Genomic DNA, 21,123 nt, shown 5'->3' with positions numbered 1-21,123 from the left:
TAGATTTAGATTCAGCATTTAGATTTAACATTTAGATTTAGATTTAGATTTAATATTTAGATTTAACATTTAATATATTTCTACATTTAGATTTATATTTAGCATTTAGATTTAACATTTAGATTTAGATTTAGATTTAATATTTAGATTTAACATTTAGATTTAGATTTAGCATTTAGATTTAACATTTAGATTTAGATTTAGATTTAGCAATTAGATTTAACATTTAGATTTAGATTTATATTTAGCATTTAGATTTAACATTTAGATTTAGATTTAATATTTAATATTTAGATTTAACATTTAACATTTAGGTGCCACATTTAATATTTAGATTTAACTATTTAATATATTTCTAAGTTAACAAATATTGCTGTAAATGTAGTAAAAGGTGACGTTAAAAAATTCACAACACTTTTTTAAACATTGTTTGAAGCTAAATGTGGCAAAATGATGTTATTTTCAGCGTGAGCCACTTTACAAACGGCACATAGATGTGTGCCTGTGTGTTTTGTGTCTCTAAATGTGTGAGCTGTGTACCTGACAGTTATGTTGCCTCTCATGTATGTGTTTTTAGCATCATATTCCTTTTGTATAGCACTTTGGTCAACGTGAGGTGTTTTATAAATACATTTGAGTTGAGTTGAAAGTCCATTTTTCCCATTTTCTTTCTAGTTGTGCTTCTTGTAGTCTCCGTATATGTGTCAATTTTTCCATTTAAGAAGATTTCTTCCACAATTGTCAACCTCTGGTCCTTCGTTGGTGGTGTTTCTTTACCCTAGTTCCTAGTGATAGCTTTGTTGCTTGCTACTGGCAATATTTTGATCAAATATCTATCACTAGCAACAACATTTTCTTCAGAAATTTTATTTTTTATTTTATAATTTTGGATAAAGCACCAAACAGCTGTTAAGAACCTCATAACCTAGTATGTGCTCAATCTCTCTACATACCATTTCCCAAAATACAGTTATTTTCTGACATTTCCAAAAAACATGAGAGTGGTCTTCATCAAAAGACCTGCACTCTTGCCAACATTTCAGGTAAGTATGGAGATGCTTACTTTTCAGTTTTGGTGTAATAAAAAAACGAATCAGATTCTTCCATGAGAGCTCCCTCCAGGTTGACAAATTAGTGGCTGAATGGTTTATCTTCCACATATTATGTCAATCTTCGTATGAAAATTCTACATTGAGTTATTTCTCCCGTTTCACCTTGATATATTTATGCTGATTCAGCATTCACACGAATTATGGAAACACATATACTGTAATTTTCATGATAAAAAGATATGTCTCATAGCTTTCTCACATCAGGTGTTCTATGATCATACTGATACCACATCACATTAATGCCATACAGTATATAAGGGCAGATAAGAAATGAATTAATTAAAAAAAATGTTATTCTTATCCTAGAGATGTGGCATGTTTTCTGGATTATTTCATTTGACTTCCACTTAACATGAAGTGCATGCACATATACAGTTAATGCACTGCAGACACAATAAGAATTGAGCACAATAAAGCAAATAAATCAAGGATTTATAGTTTATTTGTTGCATCCTGCAATCACTGCATGACAGAAATGCTTTGGTACGACAGACTTTATTAAAGTACATTGTTTTTAACTGAAGATCAGTTCAATGGGATTAATAATTAATTAGTGATTTTTATATAATGCAAGGGTTTTGTGAACTGATCTGATTCGTAACTTTCTAGAGAAATATATTCATTGCATTTATTTTCAGTAACCACCAATGGTCATGAGACTATCACAGAGCACTTAGCAACAGACACCCATTCACCCTCATGTTCACACCTACAGGCAATTTAGAGTCACCAGTGAACTTAATTGTGGGAGGAAGGTGGCCACTGTGCCATTTAAAAATTTATTGGGAAAAAAAACAGAACCACTGGGCTTCCTGTAAATGCGAAAACCACAAACACCTGTTATCTGTGAGATGTTTCCCTTTTAAGAACGCAGACAGTCCTCGGGATGTCATTTCTCTGATGTGCAATCAGCCAGGCAGCACTAACTCAACATGAAATGCTATTTCAATGGAACTCTGCTGATCAGCGTGCTCCCTCCACTGTTGGTGACAGAGTTTGTTTTGGGAGCTCTCGGAAATGGTTTGGCTCTCTGGATCTTCTGCTTCCACCTGAGGCCCTGGAAGAGCAGCACGGTGTTACTCTTCAACCTGGCCTTGGCTGATTTTCTGCTCAACATGGCTTTGCCTTTTCGTGCCAGCTACTACTTCTCTGAGATCAAGTGGATGTTTGGAGGCACTCTCTGCAACATCTGTCTCTTCATGTTGGCCATGAATCGCAGTGGAAGTACAATCTTCTTGATGGCTATTGCTGTGGACAGGTACATGCGTGTGGTGCATCCCCATCATCCCATCAACTCTCTGAGTATCTCCAAAGCCATATGTGGAGTGCTTGGCTTATGGCTGCTCACCATCTCAATGACAGCTCATGTCTTCACTCTGAAACACAACACAACCTACTGTGAGAGCTTCCTGATCGAGACTGAACCCCAACAAAATCTGACCTGGCATAAATTCAAGTTCATCTTTTCCTTCTACATCCCTCTGCTGGTTATTCTCTACTGTACATTCCAAATTATTGGCCACTTGCGAAGGAGACAGCTGTCCCAGCACACAAAGATCAAGAAGGCTCTGTGTTTCATTGCAGTTGTGGCGGTGCTCTACATCATTTGCTTCCTCCCGAGCAACATCATGCAGCTGCTGATTTGGATCAGGACCCAACAAGTAGCCAGCACCCTTCCTGAATCTGAAGTCTGCCCTGCTCTGGAAAACCTGACCACTTCGTTTTACATCACCATCAGCCTGACCTATCTCAACAGCGTGTTGGACCCTGTGGTTTACTACTTCTCCAGCCCTGTCTTCAAGAACATCTGCAGGAAAGCTCTTCATCTGTCCCAAACAGACACTGCTGAAAGCACAGAGAGGAAAACTCATGAAACAGGGTCCCACCCTCTCAGTCAGCTGTGATCACAAAAATCAAGGAACTCATTGAGACATATGCAGCCCGCAACGCTTTTCTTTGAAAGTTATTATGTAAGTGCTACAGGCAACAAGATATCCTTTTTTACTTCTCTATACAGCAGTTAACCAGCATACACTGACTGCACTTCACCTCAACTGTATAATCTCACAAATCTACATAGTTTTGATGGTGTGTTTTTTTGTAGTTCATTGCTTTAACCAGACATTTTCATACTTATCACATCATAAGCATAAAATATCATCTTGTCATTCTGAGAAAGCTGTATCATAATTATGGAAACATAAGTTAGTAACTTACAATGTCTGATCGATTTCTTTTATGTGTATGTGTGTGTGTGATCATAATGATACCAAGTCATATTAAAGAGATATATGAAGAAAAAAACTCTCTTCAAATGTTATTTATTTGATAAATACAATGTCCTCGTTGGCACAAGTAAGATTTCTATCCTCACAGCAGAGATGTGGCATGTTTTCCTGCATTATTCTATTTGATTTCGACTTAACATAAAGTACATGCACTCAAACAGACTCAATGCATCACAGTCGCTATAATATGAAGCCCCAGAAGGGGACATGGGGGGAAAAAATACATGGGTAAAAATTCAATTTCAATTTTATTTATAAAGCCCAATATCACAAATCACAGTTTACAGCATATGACATACCTCTGTCCTTTGGACCCTCACAGTGGATAAGCCTGTACTACAAAGCAGGATTTTAAGTTAGTGAGGTAACTTCAGGGTTAACTCTGGGTTTTTAGTACCACGATGCTGGTTCCCTTTTTACTGGAATAAATCACTGTGGCAACTTATGTTGAACAGCTAACCTGCTCCGGAGCAAGTTAACTTCAGAGTATCGGATCACGGCCTATCAAAACCCTGACCTCTGACCAGTCAGATCACTGGAGGAAAGAGTATCCATGAACAAAATTCAAGAGTCTTAGGTAAAAAAGAGTAATCTATATATTATTATAGGTCAGCAGAATCATTTCATTGTTCCAGGGCTCTGTTTCCACTGGTCTTAAAACAGAGCTTCAAACAAACACACTAAACACATGATTTTAGGGGGATTTTACCCAATGTCAAGTTTATTTCAGTCTGCAGTGACAGTGTTGCTATTTTACATTCTGATCCCATCACTGCAAGTCAAAATAATATGAGACACCTGTGTGATGAGAACTAGGACAAAACAGATAATCTTTTATTCGAAAAATATTCCACACACTGTTAATTGGCTCCCGTTATTATAAAGGCCACATTTCGGTCAGATAGACCTCATCAGTCATTAACTAGGCTACTTTTTCACCCTTTACTTAAGACGCAGAAACAGCCTGGTGTTACTTTAAAGTGCTTTATGTGACATATTCAGAATAGTTTTGTCATCTACCAACTGAATAGCAAAAAATACCCTTACTTCTGTCACACATAGCCCAGCGATACATTAACGTAATATAAGTCTGGGACCAATTATGTATTTTTTGTTTACAATATTTCTACTTTTCTCGAGATGAGATTACAGATCATCATTCACATCCCGCGTCACTGACATTTTACTGTCTCACAGTCGCAGACACTTTTGCTACCGTTTCATCCCATATGATTTAAAACAGCGTACTTCATGGTTCTGATGATGTCGCTCGTAAATAACACCCCCACCTCTTTCACACGAACGTGCTCGTGGCTGGATAGCAAAACCCAGAGTTGACTGAACTTGTTGATAACAAGCTTCGTAGTACCAGTTATCCAGATGGCCAATGTTAGGGTTAGTCAAACCAGATAACTAAAAGATATCCTCAATAAGCTGAACTGGTTTTGTAGTACAGGCCTCATGTGTGGTGATGATTTAATACTCTCTCAGCCAGTAACATATCTTGTCTCATTGCTTTAGGTAGGCATGACCATTTACCCTCATTAAATCACCTGAAAACGACAACACCAGGCTGTTAGAGTACAACCATATAGGCCGCTACACACATCAGTGAGGGCGGTTGATACTTTTTTCTTTTTTTTTTAAAGACGTCCGGTTACCAGAGCTCATATCTTCCAACTGTCTTTTTAGCAAAAGCAGCATGTGGGAGGTGAGATATACTGGAAATAATTTGCACCCACCTGTCTGTAGGTGCAAATTTGTGGTGATCGGTGTGCATGTCGTGATGCTCTGAACCATCTAGACATTTTCGTAGGTAGGTTAAAGATAAGATAAAGCAAGATAAGATGCGGGGGAAGGCAGATATTGGTGTCCTCCGCTAGAACATCAAACACATCCTGCACTCTGCACCAATTTATGCCTTTTTCCACATCAGTTTAAACGTTTTTAATGTTTTCAAAGTAAAAGGCCTCTGCTACTTTTGTGTTTTATGTCTTCATATATTGCACTGCTCTATCTATCTACTGTATCTCTCTATCTATCTTTCTAATTAGATGTTTGCTTGTTATATGTGGCCTTAAAAATAGTTACCAATTCTTCCTTTAAGTCTAGAGGACATCCACGTGTTTGAATATAGAAAGCAAAATCTTCAAAGGGTAACTACGCCCATTTTCAAAATTCATACATGTTGGTCCCATGGTATACAACGGTTCAAAAAATATTACTAAAGCTGGACAGCGTTCTCCCAAACCCAAAAACTACAGTGCTAAAACTCAAATTTGTGATGTCACATGGTGTAAGGTCTGGAGCTGCTCCACAGACAATGAATGGTGAAAGATATTATAGATGACACTGAGAGCACCCAGGGTAATGATCTGAGTATATGGGTACATTTTCTGTTTCATAACTGAGTGCACTTCAATAGAGTAAAGCTTGTTTAATAGAAAACAAACACTCTGTGGGTCCATAAAATCAGCCTCCCATTCATGGTCTATGGAGCAGCTCCAGACTTTATTCTCTACAACATCACAAGTTGGACACTTAAGGAGTGATCACACCGAGATGAAACGCCAGAAACCCGACGCCAGTAAAACCATTGTTTTCCTATGATACCGCGCATCTGACTGCATCAAGCGTCTTTTTAGACGGGCGTTTTTCCAGCGACTTTTTAGACACGTCTTTTTGTAGACGCTTCTTTTAGACGCGCATAGACGCTGAAAAGTTAAAATATTTTCAACTTTTTGAGCATCATACGCCAGTAGCTAGCGTGCATTGAATAAGCGCTTCCATCGTTTCAAGTGTCTTTGGAGCGTCCGCGTCTCATTTCTGTGTGATCGCCCCCTAACTTCTCTGGTTTATGGCTTTGAGAGAAAGTAGCTCATGCTACCAAATGTTGCCTGAACTTTACAAGGTCATGGAAATTCATTCATTCATTCTCCGAAATTGATTATTCTGTTAGGGGTCATGGAGGGGGCTGGAGCCTATCCCAGCTGACACTGGGTTGGGTACACCCTGGACAGGTTGCCAGACTATCACAGGCCTGACAAGACCATGGAAATAACATACTGTAACTCTTAATTTAGGTGGTGTTTCCCTTTACTGTTTCATCTTTCACATGACTGAGAGAACAGCACGGCATGCAAATGTGTTTTATTTACGACTATAACTTCAGCAGCTGATGTTTATCACCTGATGGCCTCTCTGATGCAGCTAACAGTTCTCAGTTCAGATGATGTGGTTCATAAATATAGTACATACAGCACGACAGAAATTAACACGCGGCTCTTAAAACCACAAACGCCTCCTCCCCTGTGTTAGTAGGCTCCTCCATGCAGACAGCCATCAAAGGATTATTTCTTTGAGTAAACTCATTTGACAAACATGCATGTATTAACGTCAAGTAAATAACGGATTCATACAGAAATACTTGAATCCTATATTTCTAATGAACATTTACAGAGATTGTCACTGGCAGGTTTTAAAAACTTAACTACTATTTTACTCAGTCTACATGCTGCATGCTGTGATGATATGATTTCATACACGCTCCTCGTTTATGCCAAACAAAGGGAAGTTGGGCATTACTCAGTAAAACACAAAAGTTGTGATGCAATAATTACACCGAAACTGGTCAAAAACAAAATTAGAGACTGTTACTTGTAGTCACACAGCTTCTCACGCAGCAATCGTTATTTTCAAAACTAAAGTCAATTTAAAAGAGAAGTTTGCTCATAGTGGGTGACATAAGGCTCTGAACTCATTGTGTGTACAATTCTGTGGAATGAAAATGAGGTTTGTTGCTTCCCCTGCGTCTGAACTGAACAGGAAGCATCACCTCGACATACAGCGTGTGTGGTTCACCCCCTACCACATCAACTCCTTGTACCTATTTCCATCTGTGTGCATTCACCAATTGTTCTTTGAGTTTTAGCAGTTCCACCAGGGCAGTTTCAGTGTGAGCTTTACTGTATCTTGCTGTGCCTTGTTTTCATCTAACTGTTCTGATCTCTCAGTTTCATGAAAACCTTTCTAGGGATGTTTGCTGCAATCTAACAGCTGCTATAAATACTACAATATTTGCATCAAATAGCTGTTTTCAGTTTGTCCATCCGTCTCTATCAAATACACCATAAATAAATAAGTTTCACCTACAATGACAAAACACACAGAGTTGTATCTTGAATCAAGGTCCCCATGTACTTTTACCAATTAATATTCAACTTTCCCATAATATTTTACCAGGGGTGGGTAGAGTACTGAAAATCTGTACTCAAGTAAAAAAAAATACTCAAGTAGAAGTAAAATTACTATTTGAGAAACCTACTCAAGTAAAAGTAAAAAGTACCTGGTTAATAATTTACTCAAGTACAAGTTACTTTCCGTTTGAATATTTTTTAGGGTGTGCAGACCAGTGCAAAATAATGAAAAAACAGCACTTGTTGATAAAACTTTTTTTTAATGAAGCAGGTACCAAACTTCCACTCTCCATCTCCTTTACTCTACCCCTCTTTTCCTCATCTAACCTCTTCTTTCTCCATTTCCCTATCTGTAATTTGAGTGGATGACCTTGCTTTAAAAACAGAACTGACATCCCAACTTCTTTGTCTTTTCTACAAAACGAAGAGCAGCTCCCGGTTGCTCTTCATTTCGACCTGGCTCCGACATAATCTTCGCGATCGGGGTCAGGTCAGGAGTGGAGGACTGGTGCTTGCTTGTTCAGCGGGTCCAGAACATGGCGCTTTAGTAGAGTTCGAATAATATTCAAATTTATTTATTTATTTTATTTATTTTTTTAACAAAAACCCCACAAAAAATAAGATGCTTATTATGCTTATTAATATGAACGTGACACTCGGATGAAAACATCCGTTCTGACCTCACTGAAGTGCCAGGTATGACCAACTTCTGCCTCGCTATCTGAGCAATGTTTGGATACTTCAGTGCGCCTGTTGGTTTCCACCACAAGAGTGGATCCTGGTCGGCTCGTAGTGGTGTCTCATTCTGGTAACGTTCCATCTCTTCTTCAAAAAGGGTAGGCAGGGAGGCAGCAGGTGCAACACTCTCCCTGTATTTCTCTCTGAACAGGTCACACATCCCGGACAGCGCAGTGGGTGGTGTTGGCGCAGCAGACTCCCCGTCGCCGCCTCTCCATCCTTCTGTGCGTCCCTCTCTGGCCCGGCTTGTGCGCGAGCCATCTCCGCCTGAACGGGATTCGCTGTGATATACAACATTATCAACAGTTTTAATTAATTATTAATGATATTCGAATTATCAAATTTAGGTTCGAACTTATAAAAAACATATATATTCGAATATATTTCGAACTTCAAATTTTTTTTGACAGCCCTAGAGCAGACTAGTTGTAACGAAGGTAAATGGCAAATGTAGTGAAGTAAAAAGTAGATTACTGGCTCAAAAGTATACTTGAGTAAGAGTAGATGTACAGTTTTAAAAAAGGAACTTAAAAAGTACTTGTTCCTCAAAAAACCTTTTTTTTTCCTCACGTGCGTTTCTTGTAACGCGTTACTACCCACCCCTGTATTTTACCTCATTTCCATGACATTACTTAAGTAGTTTATAATACTGTATGTAATGTTCGGCCTACATAGCAAACATAGGGTGCGATAGTGCGGCTCTTACTCCAGAGTGCTCCTCCTTGTGACAGCTATTGTAGCAGAAATGCAGCATGAAATATGAAATAAAATGCCTCTGTGTCTACACTTACAGTAGACACTGTCCTTAAATGGTTTAAGTCATATCTTCATGACAGGAAGTACTTTGTCTCGATTGGGAACTATAAGTCAGAGCAGATGGCCATGACGTGGGGTCCTACAGGGATCCATTTTGGTATCCCTCTTGTTTAATTTCTAAATGCTTCCATTAGGCCAGGCCATATAAAATAATAACATAGCCTTCCATAACTATGAGATGACACACAAATATACATATCAGTTTCACCAGGTGATTATGGACCTGTCGAATGCCTGTGGCATTGTATCTAGCAAATAAATGATTGGATGTGTCGAAATTTTCTCCAACTCAACAGAGATAAGAACAACATTATTGTCTTAGGGCCACGGAAAGAAAAAGTGTGTCAGCTCTCGCCTCACTTGAATGCTAAACAAGCACTTTCCAGGCATTCGGGATAAGCTGCCAGTGCTTGCTGACTTTACTTGCTTGTTAAACTTTCCTGCCACCAACTTGCTACATATGCCAATGTGTATAAACATTTTAGTGTCATGTGAAACAGTTATGCAGCACTAGATTTTAAATATAAACAACAGCCAAAACAACATATAGTCAAACCTTCTTCAAAACATTCTGTCAATTTGAAACCATTTTAAGGCCTGAAAAACTGTTGTTTTTTTTTAAATTTCATAACTTTTCCAGGAATTTCATGGCCATAACAGTGTTGAATCATCAGGAATGATGACTTCAGATGGCATGACTATGTGTGCAGGAGTCAAGCCAGTCAGAGTTGTCATTAAGTACAGTTCTGAAAGGCCTCAGTGTGGTTACCTACGTTGGGGTTTACCCCAGTAGATGAAAGGGTTGCTTCCCTGTGCCTTTGGGTCGGGGAACGGGTGCTGACTGTTGTCTGTGCTTATGCACTGAACAGCAGTTCAGAGTACCCGCCCTTTTTGGAGTCCCTGGGACGGGTGCTGGACAGTGCCCCGACTGGGGACTCCATTGTTCTGCTTGGGGACTTAAACGCTCACGTGGGCAATGACAGCAGGACCTGAAGGGGCATGACTGGGAGGAACGTTCTGCCTGATCTGAACTCGAGTGGTGTTCAGTTATTGGATTTCTGTGCAAGTCGCAGTTTGGCCATAACTAACACCATGTTCGAACATAAGGATGTCCATTGGTGCCTAGATCGCAGGTCAATGATTGACTTTGTAGTCGTATCACTTGACCTGTGGCCATATGTTCTGGACACTCGGGTGAAGAGAGGAGCAGAGCTGTCAACTGATCACCACCTGGTGGTGAGTTGGATCAGGTGGCAGGGGAGGACGCTGTGCAGACCTGGCAGGCCCAAATGAGCAGTGAGGGTCTGCTGGGAACGCCTGGTAGAAGAACCTGTTAAGATGATCTTCAACTCCCACCTCCAGGAGAGCTTCGACCTACCTACAGGGCTGGCCTGTGGGTCTCCGGATGAGCTGGCGGGTACCGGCGGGCCAAGTGGAGCGCAGCAGCGGCAGTCGCAGAGGCAAAAACTCGGGCGTGGGAGGAATTTGGTGAGGCCATGGAGAAAGAGGCTCCAAAGAGGTTCTGGCAAACCGTCCAGCGCCTCGGGGGGGAAGGCGGCAACTTGCTCACACTGTTTACAGTGGGGGCGGGGAGCTGCTGACGTCAACTGGGGACATTGTCGGGCGGTGGAAGGAATACTTTGAGGAGCTCCTCAATCCCACCAACACGTATTCCAGTGAGGAAACAGAGCCAGGGGTCTCGGGGGCGGGTCATCCAATTTCTGGGGCAGAAGTCGCCGAGGTAGTGAAGCAACTCTGCGGCGGCGGAGCCCCGGGGGTGGATGAGATTTGCCCTGGATATCTCAAGGCTCTGGATGTTGTAGGGCTGTCCTGGTTGACACGCCTCTGCAACATTGCGTGGACATCGGGGGCAGTGCCTCTGGAGTGGCAGACCGGGGTGGCAGTCCCCATCTTCAAGAAAGGGGACCAGAGTGTGTGTTCCAACTACAGGGGGATCACACTCCACAGCCTACCCAGTAAGGTCTACTCCAGGGTGCTGGAGGACAGGGTCCGGTCGATAGTTGAACCTCAGATTGAGGAGGAGCAATGTGGTTTTCGTCCCGGACGCAGAACCGTGGACCAGCTCTTTACCCTTGCCAGGGTGCTGGAGGGGGCATGGGAGTTCGCCCAACCAGTCCACATGTGTTTTGTGGATTTGGAGAAGGCTTACGACCATGTCCCCAGGGGCATCCTGTGGGGGGTGCTCCGGGAGTATGGGGTTGGTGGCCCCTTGCTAAGGGCCATCCAGTCCCTGTACTGAAGGAGCGCGAGTCTGGTTCGTGTGGCTGGCAGTAAGTCGGACCTGCTCTCGGTGAGAGTTGGACTCCGCCAGGGCTGCCCTTTGTCACCGGTTCTGTTCATAACTTTCATGGACAGAATTTCTAGGTGCAGCCGAATGGTGGACGGTGTCAGGTTCGGTGACAGGAGGATCTCGTCCCTGCTTTTTGCGGATGACGTGGTCCTCCTAGCCCCATCAAGCAGTGACTCCGGCTCTTGCTGGGACGGTTCGCAGCCGAGTGTGAAGTGGCTGGGGTGAGAATCAGCACCTCCAAGTCTGATGCCATGGTCCTCAGCCGGAAAAGGGTGGATTGCCCACTGCCTCAGGTGGAGGAGTTTAAGTATCTCGGGATCTTGTTCACGAGTGAGGGTAGGATGGAGCAGGAGATTGACAGGCGGATTGGGGCAGCGTCAGCAGTGATGCAGGCGCTTAACTGGTCCGTTGTGGTGAAGAGGGAGCTTAGTCAGAAAGCGAAGCTCTCGATTTACCGGTCGATCTACGTTCCAACCCTCACCTATGGTCACGAGCTCCGGGTATTGACCGAAAGAACGAGATCGCGAGTACAAGCGGCCGAAATGAGTTTCCTCTGCAGGGTGGCTGGGCTCAGCCTTAGAGATAGGGTGAGGAGCTCAGACATCCGGGAGGGACTCAGAGTAGAGCCGCTGCTCCTCCACATCGAGAGGAGCCAGTTGAGGTGGTTCGGGCATCTGGTAAGGATTGCTTCCGGACGTCTCCCTTGGGAGGTGTTTCGGGCATGTCCAACCGGGAGGAGACCTCGGGGCCCCCAAGACACGCTGGAGGGATTACATCGCCCAGCTGGCTTGGGAACGTCTCAGGGTTCCCTCGGAAGAGCTGACGGAAGTGGCTGGGGAGAGGACTGTCTGGGCTTCTTTGCTGAGGCTGCTGCCTCTGCAACCCAGACCCAGATAAGCGGAGGACGACGACGATGATGACGAGGAGTTTCGACCAAATTTTTTTTCTCAGGTAGGATTTTTTTCACGAAGTATAACATCTTTACAAGAGAAAATAGAGAAAACCCAAACTAAATAAAAGTGCAGTTTAATATTAAAGGAGTACAGCTTACAGAACATTTACATACTACTTTATTTGTGTGTATGCGCCACAACATTTGCCTGATATTACACAGAATTGCACTCTTATAACCTCAATGAGTCAATTCGAACTCAGTGGAGTGGGCAAATTCAAAGGTCTTGACCCAGACAATCGAAACAGCTGCCTGTGCCTCTGAAATACAAATAGGCAATAGCAATCTAGCTACTTTTTATAGTGTACTTGTAGTGTTATCTGATTCTAAATCAACACCCCAGATTTCCACAAGAAGTAATGAGCCTGACTCCAATTTAAAGATGTCTCCACGTAAGTTTCATCTGTTTACTGAGTTGAGAGTAACCCCACAAAACCTATATTGAAAAAAGAGCAAAAAATCTGTTGCTCCGTGGACGTCTGTGCCTGTTCTCTCCTGACTACTAAAGCTGCAGCTAAAGAGAGTATGAAGGGAGGTGCCATCTTTTAAGATATACACTGTCATTTCTATTACCAAAGAAAGTGCATGTACTCAGTTCAAAAACTAGATCGTTTACAGTGTCTGGGTTTGTGAGTGGAGGTAGTGTGTCAGGCTTTGAAATCCAGCCTTGTGCTACCAAATTATATGGATCTATGTTTATTTTGTCTGAATACCGTTGCTTGATCATGCAAAAGACACAGGTAACAGAACGTGCTCCTTATGAGATGGCGCCCCTGTCCAAAACATTTAACACAGCGTGACATCAACTTCGCATTCTCTCTTACATCATTTATACAAATTACGAAACAAATGTTGTTGTTGTTGTTGTAACGTTACTCAACAAAAAAAGCAAGCAAGAATGATATACTTTCATGTTTCTTAAGATAGGACACTTGCAGTATTTTTTGACATTGTAGTATCCAGTATTATATGTCATGGACATGATTTAATGTCATTTTAAGACTTAAATTGGTAGTGATCTATTTACATAAACAAATTGTTAGAAAGAGAAGACGACTGTTTGCTCTGTAAACCTTGTGTTGGGTGCTCATGTAGAATGGGAAACAACAGGATGTATGTATTGATTTTCATTTTTTCTAGGTATCTTATCTCATGTCATCCGTGTTTTTTATTAACTTATTTTTTGTTTCACCTGTCATGCCATTATATGGATCATGTGATGACCTCCGATCAGTTCCTGCCACTGTAAAAGTGGGGCCATATCTGTGTTGTATGTTTTAAAGCCCCTGTGAAAGCAGTGGTCGAAACATGTTGGCTCTTTTAATGATTTAGCCACTACAATAAAGTGGCCCTGGGTTTTAACAGATCTGGGGAAAACTTCATTCTCCTACTCTGTACCTTGGACATGGAACAATCTTCAAAAAGATCTATTTAAAACACTTATATCTACTGATGAATTTAAGGGCATTATAAAAAATGTGGTGACTGAGACGTGTGCTGGTTTTTCTTGAGAGGCCACTATGTTTGAATAATTGTTTTATTGTGGATTTTTGTATTATATTTTGTCCATCCATCCATCCATCCATCCATTTTCTAACAGCTTATCCTCTTGAGGGTCGCGGGGGGGCTGGAGCCTATCCCAGCTGACATTGGGCGAGGTGGGGTACACCCTGGACAGATTATTGCAGGGAGACAGACAACAATTCACACTCACATTCACACCTACGGACAATTTAGAGTCACAAATTAACTTATCCCCAATCTGCATGTCTTTGGACTGTGGGAGGAAGCCGGAGTACCTGGAGAAAACCCACTCTGACACAGGGAGAACAGGTAGGCATTTATAGTGCTCGTAAGGCGCCATAATGAGGTTCTTACTGCAATGTACTCCGCCCTGAGACAGGCATTGTAGCAAAAATGTAGCATGGAATAAGGTAACACTGTGTGTCTGTTAAGCAGCCTTTGTCTTGATGTTTCCCCCTTCTGGCTGACCAGAACTTTTCCCCCATGTCAAACATTTTGGTGCAGAGCCACACCCAGCACACTCTTAGGCCATGTATTATATTTGTCTTTCAAAAGACATGCATATTAAACACTTACTCCACAGGCATGTGTGGATAAGCAAACTGGTAGTGTTTGCTAACTTTGCTCACTAGTTAGATATTCCCGCTGCTGACTAGTTGCATACACCGATGTGTATGTTCAACGACCACTCAGTGCAGCACTGGATTTTAAATCATTAATACAGGGCTATTTCATGTAACGTTAAACATATCTTCGGATTTTTCTGAATATATTTTAAACAAAAGCCAAAACAATTAAAATTCAAAACTTTTCCAAAACATTAATTTAATTCCAAACCATTTCCAGGCCTGGACAACTGTTTTTCTGTTTTCACAATTGTTCCAGGAATAAAATAAAACCAATTAATGGTCTTTGACTTTCAATCTGCTGATTCTACACTCAGTTTTTCTTTAAAGAATTCTGGTTCACAATGGATAATGAAAAGCATTTATTCAAATATTACACGAACAATTGAAAGATAGATAAGTGCAAACATTGCATCTCAGCCCAAGAGAGACCAAGTGAGAATACATAAATACGGCTGCAGAAATAATGTCAGTTCATCCTGAAACTCCATTTTGCATGCTGAGAAACTCCTGAAAAACAAATTAAAGTAGAATTACAGGTCTGTCATGTTTTTATAACAAATCAATTAAGTGATAATGGTGAAATAAAAAGGTTCACAATCTGAACTACTATGATGAACAGACAACTACTTCAATGAAACAAACTTAATATTTCTACACTGTATAGCAGATTAAACTGGCTCCAGGATATTATCTTACCTTCAGGCAGCTTGGTGATGGGGAGCTGTTTGTCAGCGTTTTCCCTCTTTGATGCTCTCTGTGTTTCATGTACTCACGAGCGAGTGAGTCAGCATCGTCCTGACTGAGGAGCAGATAAAAATACTGACAAATCTCAGATTTAGAAAGGTCAAACCTATACGGGTGGTTTTTGTTTTGCTCTTTATCTGTCAAACATCCTTAGACACTAGGTGGGGGTGAGCAATTACACTGGACTGGAAGAGCTGAATCTAGTCTAAACTGCAGTAAGGCTCAGTTTCAACTCACAAATACAGTTCGTCAGCTCAAAAAACGTGCAGACTGTGTTTTCAGGGGTTAAGTCTGATGTAAAACTGACAAAATACAGTTGTGAGTAACCTTGGCATTTTTCAACCTGGACCTATTTTACCATGAGACTAATGGAGACAACAATTTTTGAAGCTGGTCAAGTGCTGAGCAAGAGGGCTGCAGCCGGCAGCGTCGCAACAAGACAACAATTGAACCATTTGGGCTATGTTTGCACTGTAAATGTACATCTACTAAAAGTTTTTGCCACTGACAGGCTCAGATTGTTATTATGAGTGTCTGACAACATTATGGAAAGGATCCCTACAGAGATAGACCCTTTTTTAAAGAGTAAGATCCTTTTCCATTCTTTATTGTACACCATCCAAAGTCCTAAATGAACTCCAATACATCCAGAACTCTGCTGACTGTCTGCTCACCCATTCCCCCTCCCGCGATCACATCACCCCTGTCCTTCAGAACCTCGACTAACTCCCTGTTTCACAATGCATCCAATCCAAAGTCCTTCTCCTCACCTATAAAGCCCTCCATAACCAGGCCCCCTCCTTCCTCACTGACCACACTCCTTCCTGCCGTCTCCGCTCCTCTGATGCCAACCTCCTGACTCCACCACTCAGGACCAAGCACCGGATCTGGGGTGGCAAAGCCTTCTCCATAGCTGCCCCCTCCCTCTGGAACTCTCCCCAAACACATTCAAGACTGCACCAACCTAACCCGATTCAAATCACTCATTAAAACTAATCTTTTCAAAACAGCTTTTAATGTGTAAATGATATGTGTATTTATAGTAGTCTATTTTATGATCATTTTTAACTAATGTCCATGAAAAGCGCTCTATAATTAAAATATATTATGATTATTATTTTGTTTAACCAGAAACACCCCTGAAATCGCTCAAGCCACCAGATTCCATTTAAATAATCTTAAATTGGCGCTGAAAAACAAACTTACCAGTTCTGGCTGATCAGGTAGTCCACCAAGTCTTTCACCTGGTTAGGTTGGCCATTCGACACAATGAGCTGCTTCAGATGCTTGAAGTGTTTGGTCTTCAGCAGTTTCTGGTGCTGTCCATTTTGGCTGATGAACGTCAACACAGTCTCCCTGATCTGAGGAATCACGGACACAATAATGTGAAGTCACATCATAATGTGTATTATACAACAGTTAGTTCCGACCGAGTAATTTGATTGGACGAGAGGCATTTTACTGTTACAAGTCCCAGTGCTGATATAGAGTATAACATCACAGGGACTTGTAACAGTAAAATCACTCCATTCACCGGTGTTATAAATATAAATACAACCGTTAATTAACCAACTGTCACACTCGCTACATTGACGCAAACTGACACTATAGCGTTACACCAGGAAGATGGATATTTTCCCCAAAATTACATTTGAATTAAATTATGAGTGGTCGTCAGGAGAGGACAAAGAAAAGGAAAGCCAGGACTCTTCTGTGCAGACCTCCAGGTGTGTTTGTGTAACATCAGCTGACCTCGACAAACTGGAGAGGAGCAAAAATTATGCAAACACAGTCAGGAATTATCAATGATCATCTGATGAAGTACTGATGAGGATGAGGGAGAGTGGAAGCTGAATCCGGCCAACATCCAGGTTTTCCAACGTTTCATCAGCCCAACTGGATGAAGTTGCAGATCAATGTAAATACAAAGTAGCTTGTGAGTTCCTGGCGTGTGTGCTGTGTTGCCTGGCAACAGACCGGGAGAACTGGGGTTTTTTTTCCCGTTTTTTTTGTAATTGTCTTCGGCACGAGGCCGCAGGCCGAGTGCCTACGACCGAATCACACCTGTGACAATATACAGTCTAACATCGCTCCCTCTCATGTGATATTGCTTAAATACAAGTCAATATAATTTAAACAAGAAGAAATAGCAATTAAGTTGGAAATTGCAAATACATTTCAGTGCATGAGACACCCCTTTCACCTATATTTTAAACAAAGTCAACACCTTTAACATCTTCACACCATCTCATCGTGTAATTTCCTGTTTAACACCTTTACTGACATGGGGCTGACAACAAAAGCTATCAGTGTTTTCCTAATAAAGTATTTATGGCAACAAATACTTTCTCACAGGATCTGTTTCAACAACAGTTTATGTTATATGTTGATTATTATATTGAAACTATAAAGGTTTTGCTGAAATCCTGTGACAGTCCAAATATAAATACCAAAGGCTGAAATAGCAGTTGAAATAAAAGCACTGAAAAAACCTTTGAAAAAAGTTTCGGTTTACATGTGAGCAGTAAAAAAAGTTGAAGTGTCAAAGTAGGTGGTATAAAGAGCGCAAAGTCACATCTAACCTGTGAGGGAACGCCAGCTAACTCCCCGGTGTTCATGAGCTCCTCCACCTGCTCGAGGACAGCGACTGGGTTACACTGAGACAGAAAACCCTGGAAACAGCAACAACAGAGTGATGGTCAGGATGATGTGACTGCAGGGTCTGTATCCTTTAGGTCCTAATGCAAACAGTTCCTTCTCATATGATTTATTGACATGGACTCACTCACCTGGATCTGCTGAGACTTTTTATTGGCACAGGGGATGAGAAGGAGAGTTCCCAGGGCAAAGGCGGGAAGATTGAACTGTGCAAAGCGATTGGCAATTCCTATCAGGTCCAGATTCAACAGGAAAGGGCACCTTGGAAAGAATGAGACAGTTGGAATAAACCTGAAGACAATATGACACATTATTTAGGTTGATGCTGCCTTTTGACATAAATTCCAACATTTAGTAAAACCTGGCTGCATGAAACATATTAAAGTGGCACAGAATGATACATAAATTAAGGGAAGCGTTAGGTGGTGACCTTTATGAATGGGGGCCAGATTAGATAATGTGAAAATACCTAGGGGCCAACTGCTTCCTGCATCAAATGGGTTATTAAAAATAGATAAATAAAAAAAAAAATCACAAACAAATGAAACGCAACTTTTTCGTCTTTCAGTAAAAATGTATTAAACTTCCCATGACTCCTAGCGTGTCTATAAACTGTAGTACTGTCCTGCCATTGTGAGGTGAAGAGAAAAAATGCAGAGTGATCTTGCTTGATTAACCAATATTGTGTGACGAGCCACATATATATTTTCTGTGGAACCATCTTCCATTTTCAGTCCTGGAGGCAGACACTGTCTCCACTTTTAAGACTAGACTTAAGACTTTACCTTTTGATAAAGCTTGTAGTTAGGACTGGCTCGGGCTTGTCTTGGACTGCATATCGCTACCTAGGCTACTTCTCCGGAGCCTTTGTGCTCCACTGTCTCACAGGTCCCCTCAAATCGTGGCTACGCTCGGATCACGGGTCGTGGGTGCCCAAAGGACAGAGGGAACTGTGATTTGTGATATTGAGCTTTATAAATAAAACTGAATTGAAAATTGAATATAGTATGTTTTGAGAGTCAAGCCGAGGGCCATTTAAAATTGGTCTACGAGACAAAATTGGGTCCCACGTTGGACTTTTGACATGCCCTCTTTAAATATACTAATGCGTGTACTGGATGTTCATATTCTAGCAGTCCATGGTAGTTCTTTAAAGTATGCAGAACAGTTGGTGGTGACTAATTGAACACGAGTAAAGCATACTTGAGGAGGAGAACAAAGGTCCTGTAGAGCGTTGCCTGTTGATCAGGACTCAGAGGAACAGAAGCTGTCAAAAAGAAAACCGATCAGACATTAGAGAGATATATTGAACAGCGCAAACATGTTTATTAAATTCAAAAATTACCTTTTAGCCAATCAGTGTCAATTAATCTACCTTAACATTGTATAATAAAGGTCAGTCAGCATCAAGACACATAAATCTGTTCCGTTAACAGGAGTGGATTCACTATTATCAGTACCTGAGACAAAAGGTGCCAGTATCATACTCCTCCAGGTCCTGGAGAAACTAGAAATCTGGGGAGAAAATAAATAAAATTAGCTTTGCAACCCCTTCTCTATTATCATCTGTTTACTGTAGCTGTGTTTTTTTTTGCTCCACATCTGCTCCAATGGGACGTCAGATGAGTTAGAGGGTACATCACTATTTAACTGCAAAGTCCCTGCTGTAATCAACTGGCTCTCTGAATCTTGGCTCTGGTGCAGGGTGCGTTTCACGTATTTTCCTTGTAATATTTTGTAAAAATCAAGACACTTAATACACACTTTGGGACCACATTTTACGTCACTTCTAAAAATGTGGTGAAGTAATGGAGGATATGACGACATTATTTGCATTCCTTGAAATGAAAGCAATGACGTTACCTCCCAAAGAGCAGGCACAGCCACTGCTGCCTCGAGCACCTTCTGGAGGTGGTTGATCTGAAGAGGAAAACATACACGCAACAGAGCTGTCTTTATTAATGTTCCATTCAGCAACTGTACATAGACTGGAAAAAAACTAAAAAGACAGACATGTGTGAGAGATACAGCCTTCAATTATTTTTCGATAGAATTTGCCTTCTTGAAATGAAGACTATTTGTGAGAATAGAGAGGTGAAGTCCCTCCACTTCTGGTGGATCAGTATGGGACCACACATGGGACCTTATTTAAAAAAAATGTTTTTGATCCTGTTTGAAATGTGCCATGAATTACACATACGATGTTTGTCTGTTTAAAATAAAAAATTTGACAAGTCAAGAAGAAAGACAATGAATGATAAGACGGTGAAAATACATAACTAGAACGACTACACACCCAGAAGTTGCATAAGTGATGTCAGAGCTTTTTCGCTGAAACCACAATGCCTGTGTGTTTTGTAACAGGACATAATCACACAAGTATTGCTGCATCTTTCACCTCTTGCAAAATTTTTTCCTTGTTCTGGTAGAAAAAAATGAAATGTACCAAGGTAGTGGCCAATTTGATTATGTATAGGCTATTGCGGGAGACTAGAGATGGAGTTCACTGAGCAGTTTCACACAAAACAGAACTACGACAAACTGCGGCTTTCTCAACTTGTAGAATTATCTCTTAAAAAGACAAATATCATATGTGTAATTCATGGCACAGTTCAAACAGGATCAAAAAATGGTTTATCGCCACTGACAACCATTCATACTTTTTCCCAAATAGGGTCTCATGTGGGACACCAGATGGGGAATGACTTTGCCTCTCAATAAAAAAGATTTTTCTGATACACGTCTCCTCACCAAGTTGAACCCCAGCAGCTTCTGAAGCAGACTGTTCCACAGCTGAGGGTCGTACACCTGATACTCCAAGCACAGGTCTGCCACCAACCGCACCGCCTGAAAGGACAAAGTTTTCAGCTTCAGTTTTCCTGCGTGCAGCTTGTGTTTATGTTTCTAACACCATGAAGCTAAAATGAAGTAACTAGTAGCTGCTTTCGGTTAAGATGTACCTGTGGCTCATGACTGTGGTTCTTCCACAGCCCTTTAACCAGTCCCTCTTTGGGACTGCTGAGGAAAGACTGCACCGTGTAAGGGATGTTCAATGCCTCCAGTTGAGAGACAAAGATGTAGCACTTTAGGTAATATCTGCGTGTGAATATAAAATACAGAAACATCAACACAAACAAACACACCCCTTAAATTAA

General features: G+C 41.3%; 2 protein-coding genes across 3 annotated transcripts in view; one reads left to right on the top strand and one right to left on the bottom strand.

The window, feature by feature from the left end:
• The first annotated feature begins 2,024 nt into the window (after nt 1-2,024).
• LOC117251987 (hydroxycarboxylic acid receptor 2-like) lies at nt 2,025-3,151 on the top strand. Its single transcript, XM_033618603.2, has one exon. It carries the CDS (start codon nt 2,045-2,047, stop codon nt 3,014-3,016), a length of 972 nt encoding a protein of 323 aa, XP_033474494.2. The 5' UTR covers nt 2,025-2,044; the 3' UTR covers nt 3,017-3,151.
• Nucleotides 3,152-14,910: 11,759 nt separating this feature from the next.
• kntc1 (kinetochore associated 1) overlaps nt 14,911-21,123 on the bottom strand; it is a 33,257-nt gene continuing 27,044 nt past the window's right edge. For both annotated transcript variants that reach the window (XM_033618461.2, XM_033618462.2), the window contains exons 53-62: nt 20,929-21,064; nt 20,720-20,815; nt 19,832-19,888; nt 19,429-19,483; nt 19,172-19,235; nt 18,100-18,229; nt 17,893-17,982; nt 16,517-16,671; nt 15,263-15,365; nt 14,911-15,073 (exon numbers count right to left, since the gene is read on the bottom strand). In XM_033618461.2, coding sequence (XP_033474352.2) covers nt 15,038-15,073; nt 15,263-15,365; nt 16,517-16,671; nt 17,893-17,982; nt 18,100-18,229; nt 19,172-19,235; nt 19,429-19,483; nt 19,832-19,888; nt 20,720-20,815; nt 20,929-21,064 — 922 coding nt within the window. In that variant the 3' untranslated portion in view covers nt 14,911-15,037. The remainder of the gene's footprint in view (nt 15,074-15,262; nt 15,366-16,516; nt 16,672-17,892; nt 17,983-18,099; nt 18,230-19,171; nt 19,236-19,428; nt 19,484-19,831; nt 19,889-20,719; nt 20,816-20,928; nt 21,065-21,123) is intronic.

The sequence above is a fragment of the Epinephelus lanceolatus genome, chromosome 9 (genome assembly GCF_041903045.1).
Source record: "Epinephelus lanceolatus isolate andai-2023 chromosome 9, ASM4190304v1, whole genome shotgun sequence".
Lineage (NCBI taxonomy): Eukaryota > Metazoa > Chordata > Actinopteri > Perciformes > Serranidae > Epinephelus > Epinephelus lanceolatus.
This window is presented reverse-complemented; position numbering and strand designations above follow the sequence as displayed.

Coding starts and splice junctions, on each gene's coding strand:
- LOC117251987 (XM_033618603.2), top strand. CDS start 2,045: ATGAAATGCTATTTCAATGGAACTCTGCTGATCAGCGTGCTCCCTCCA.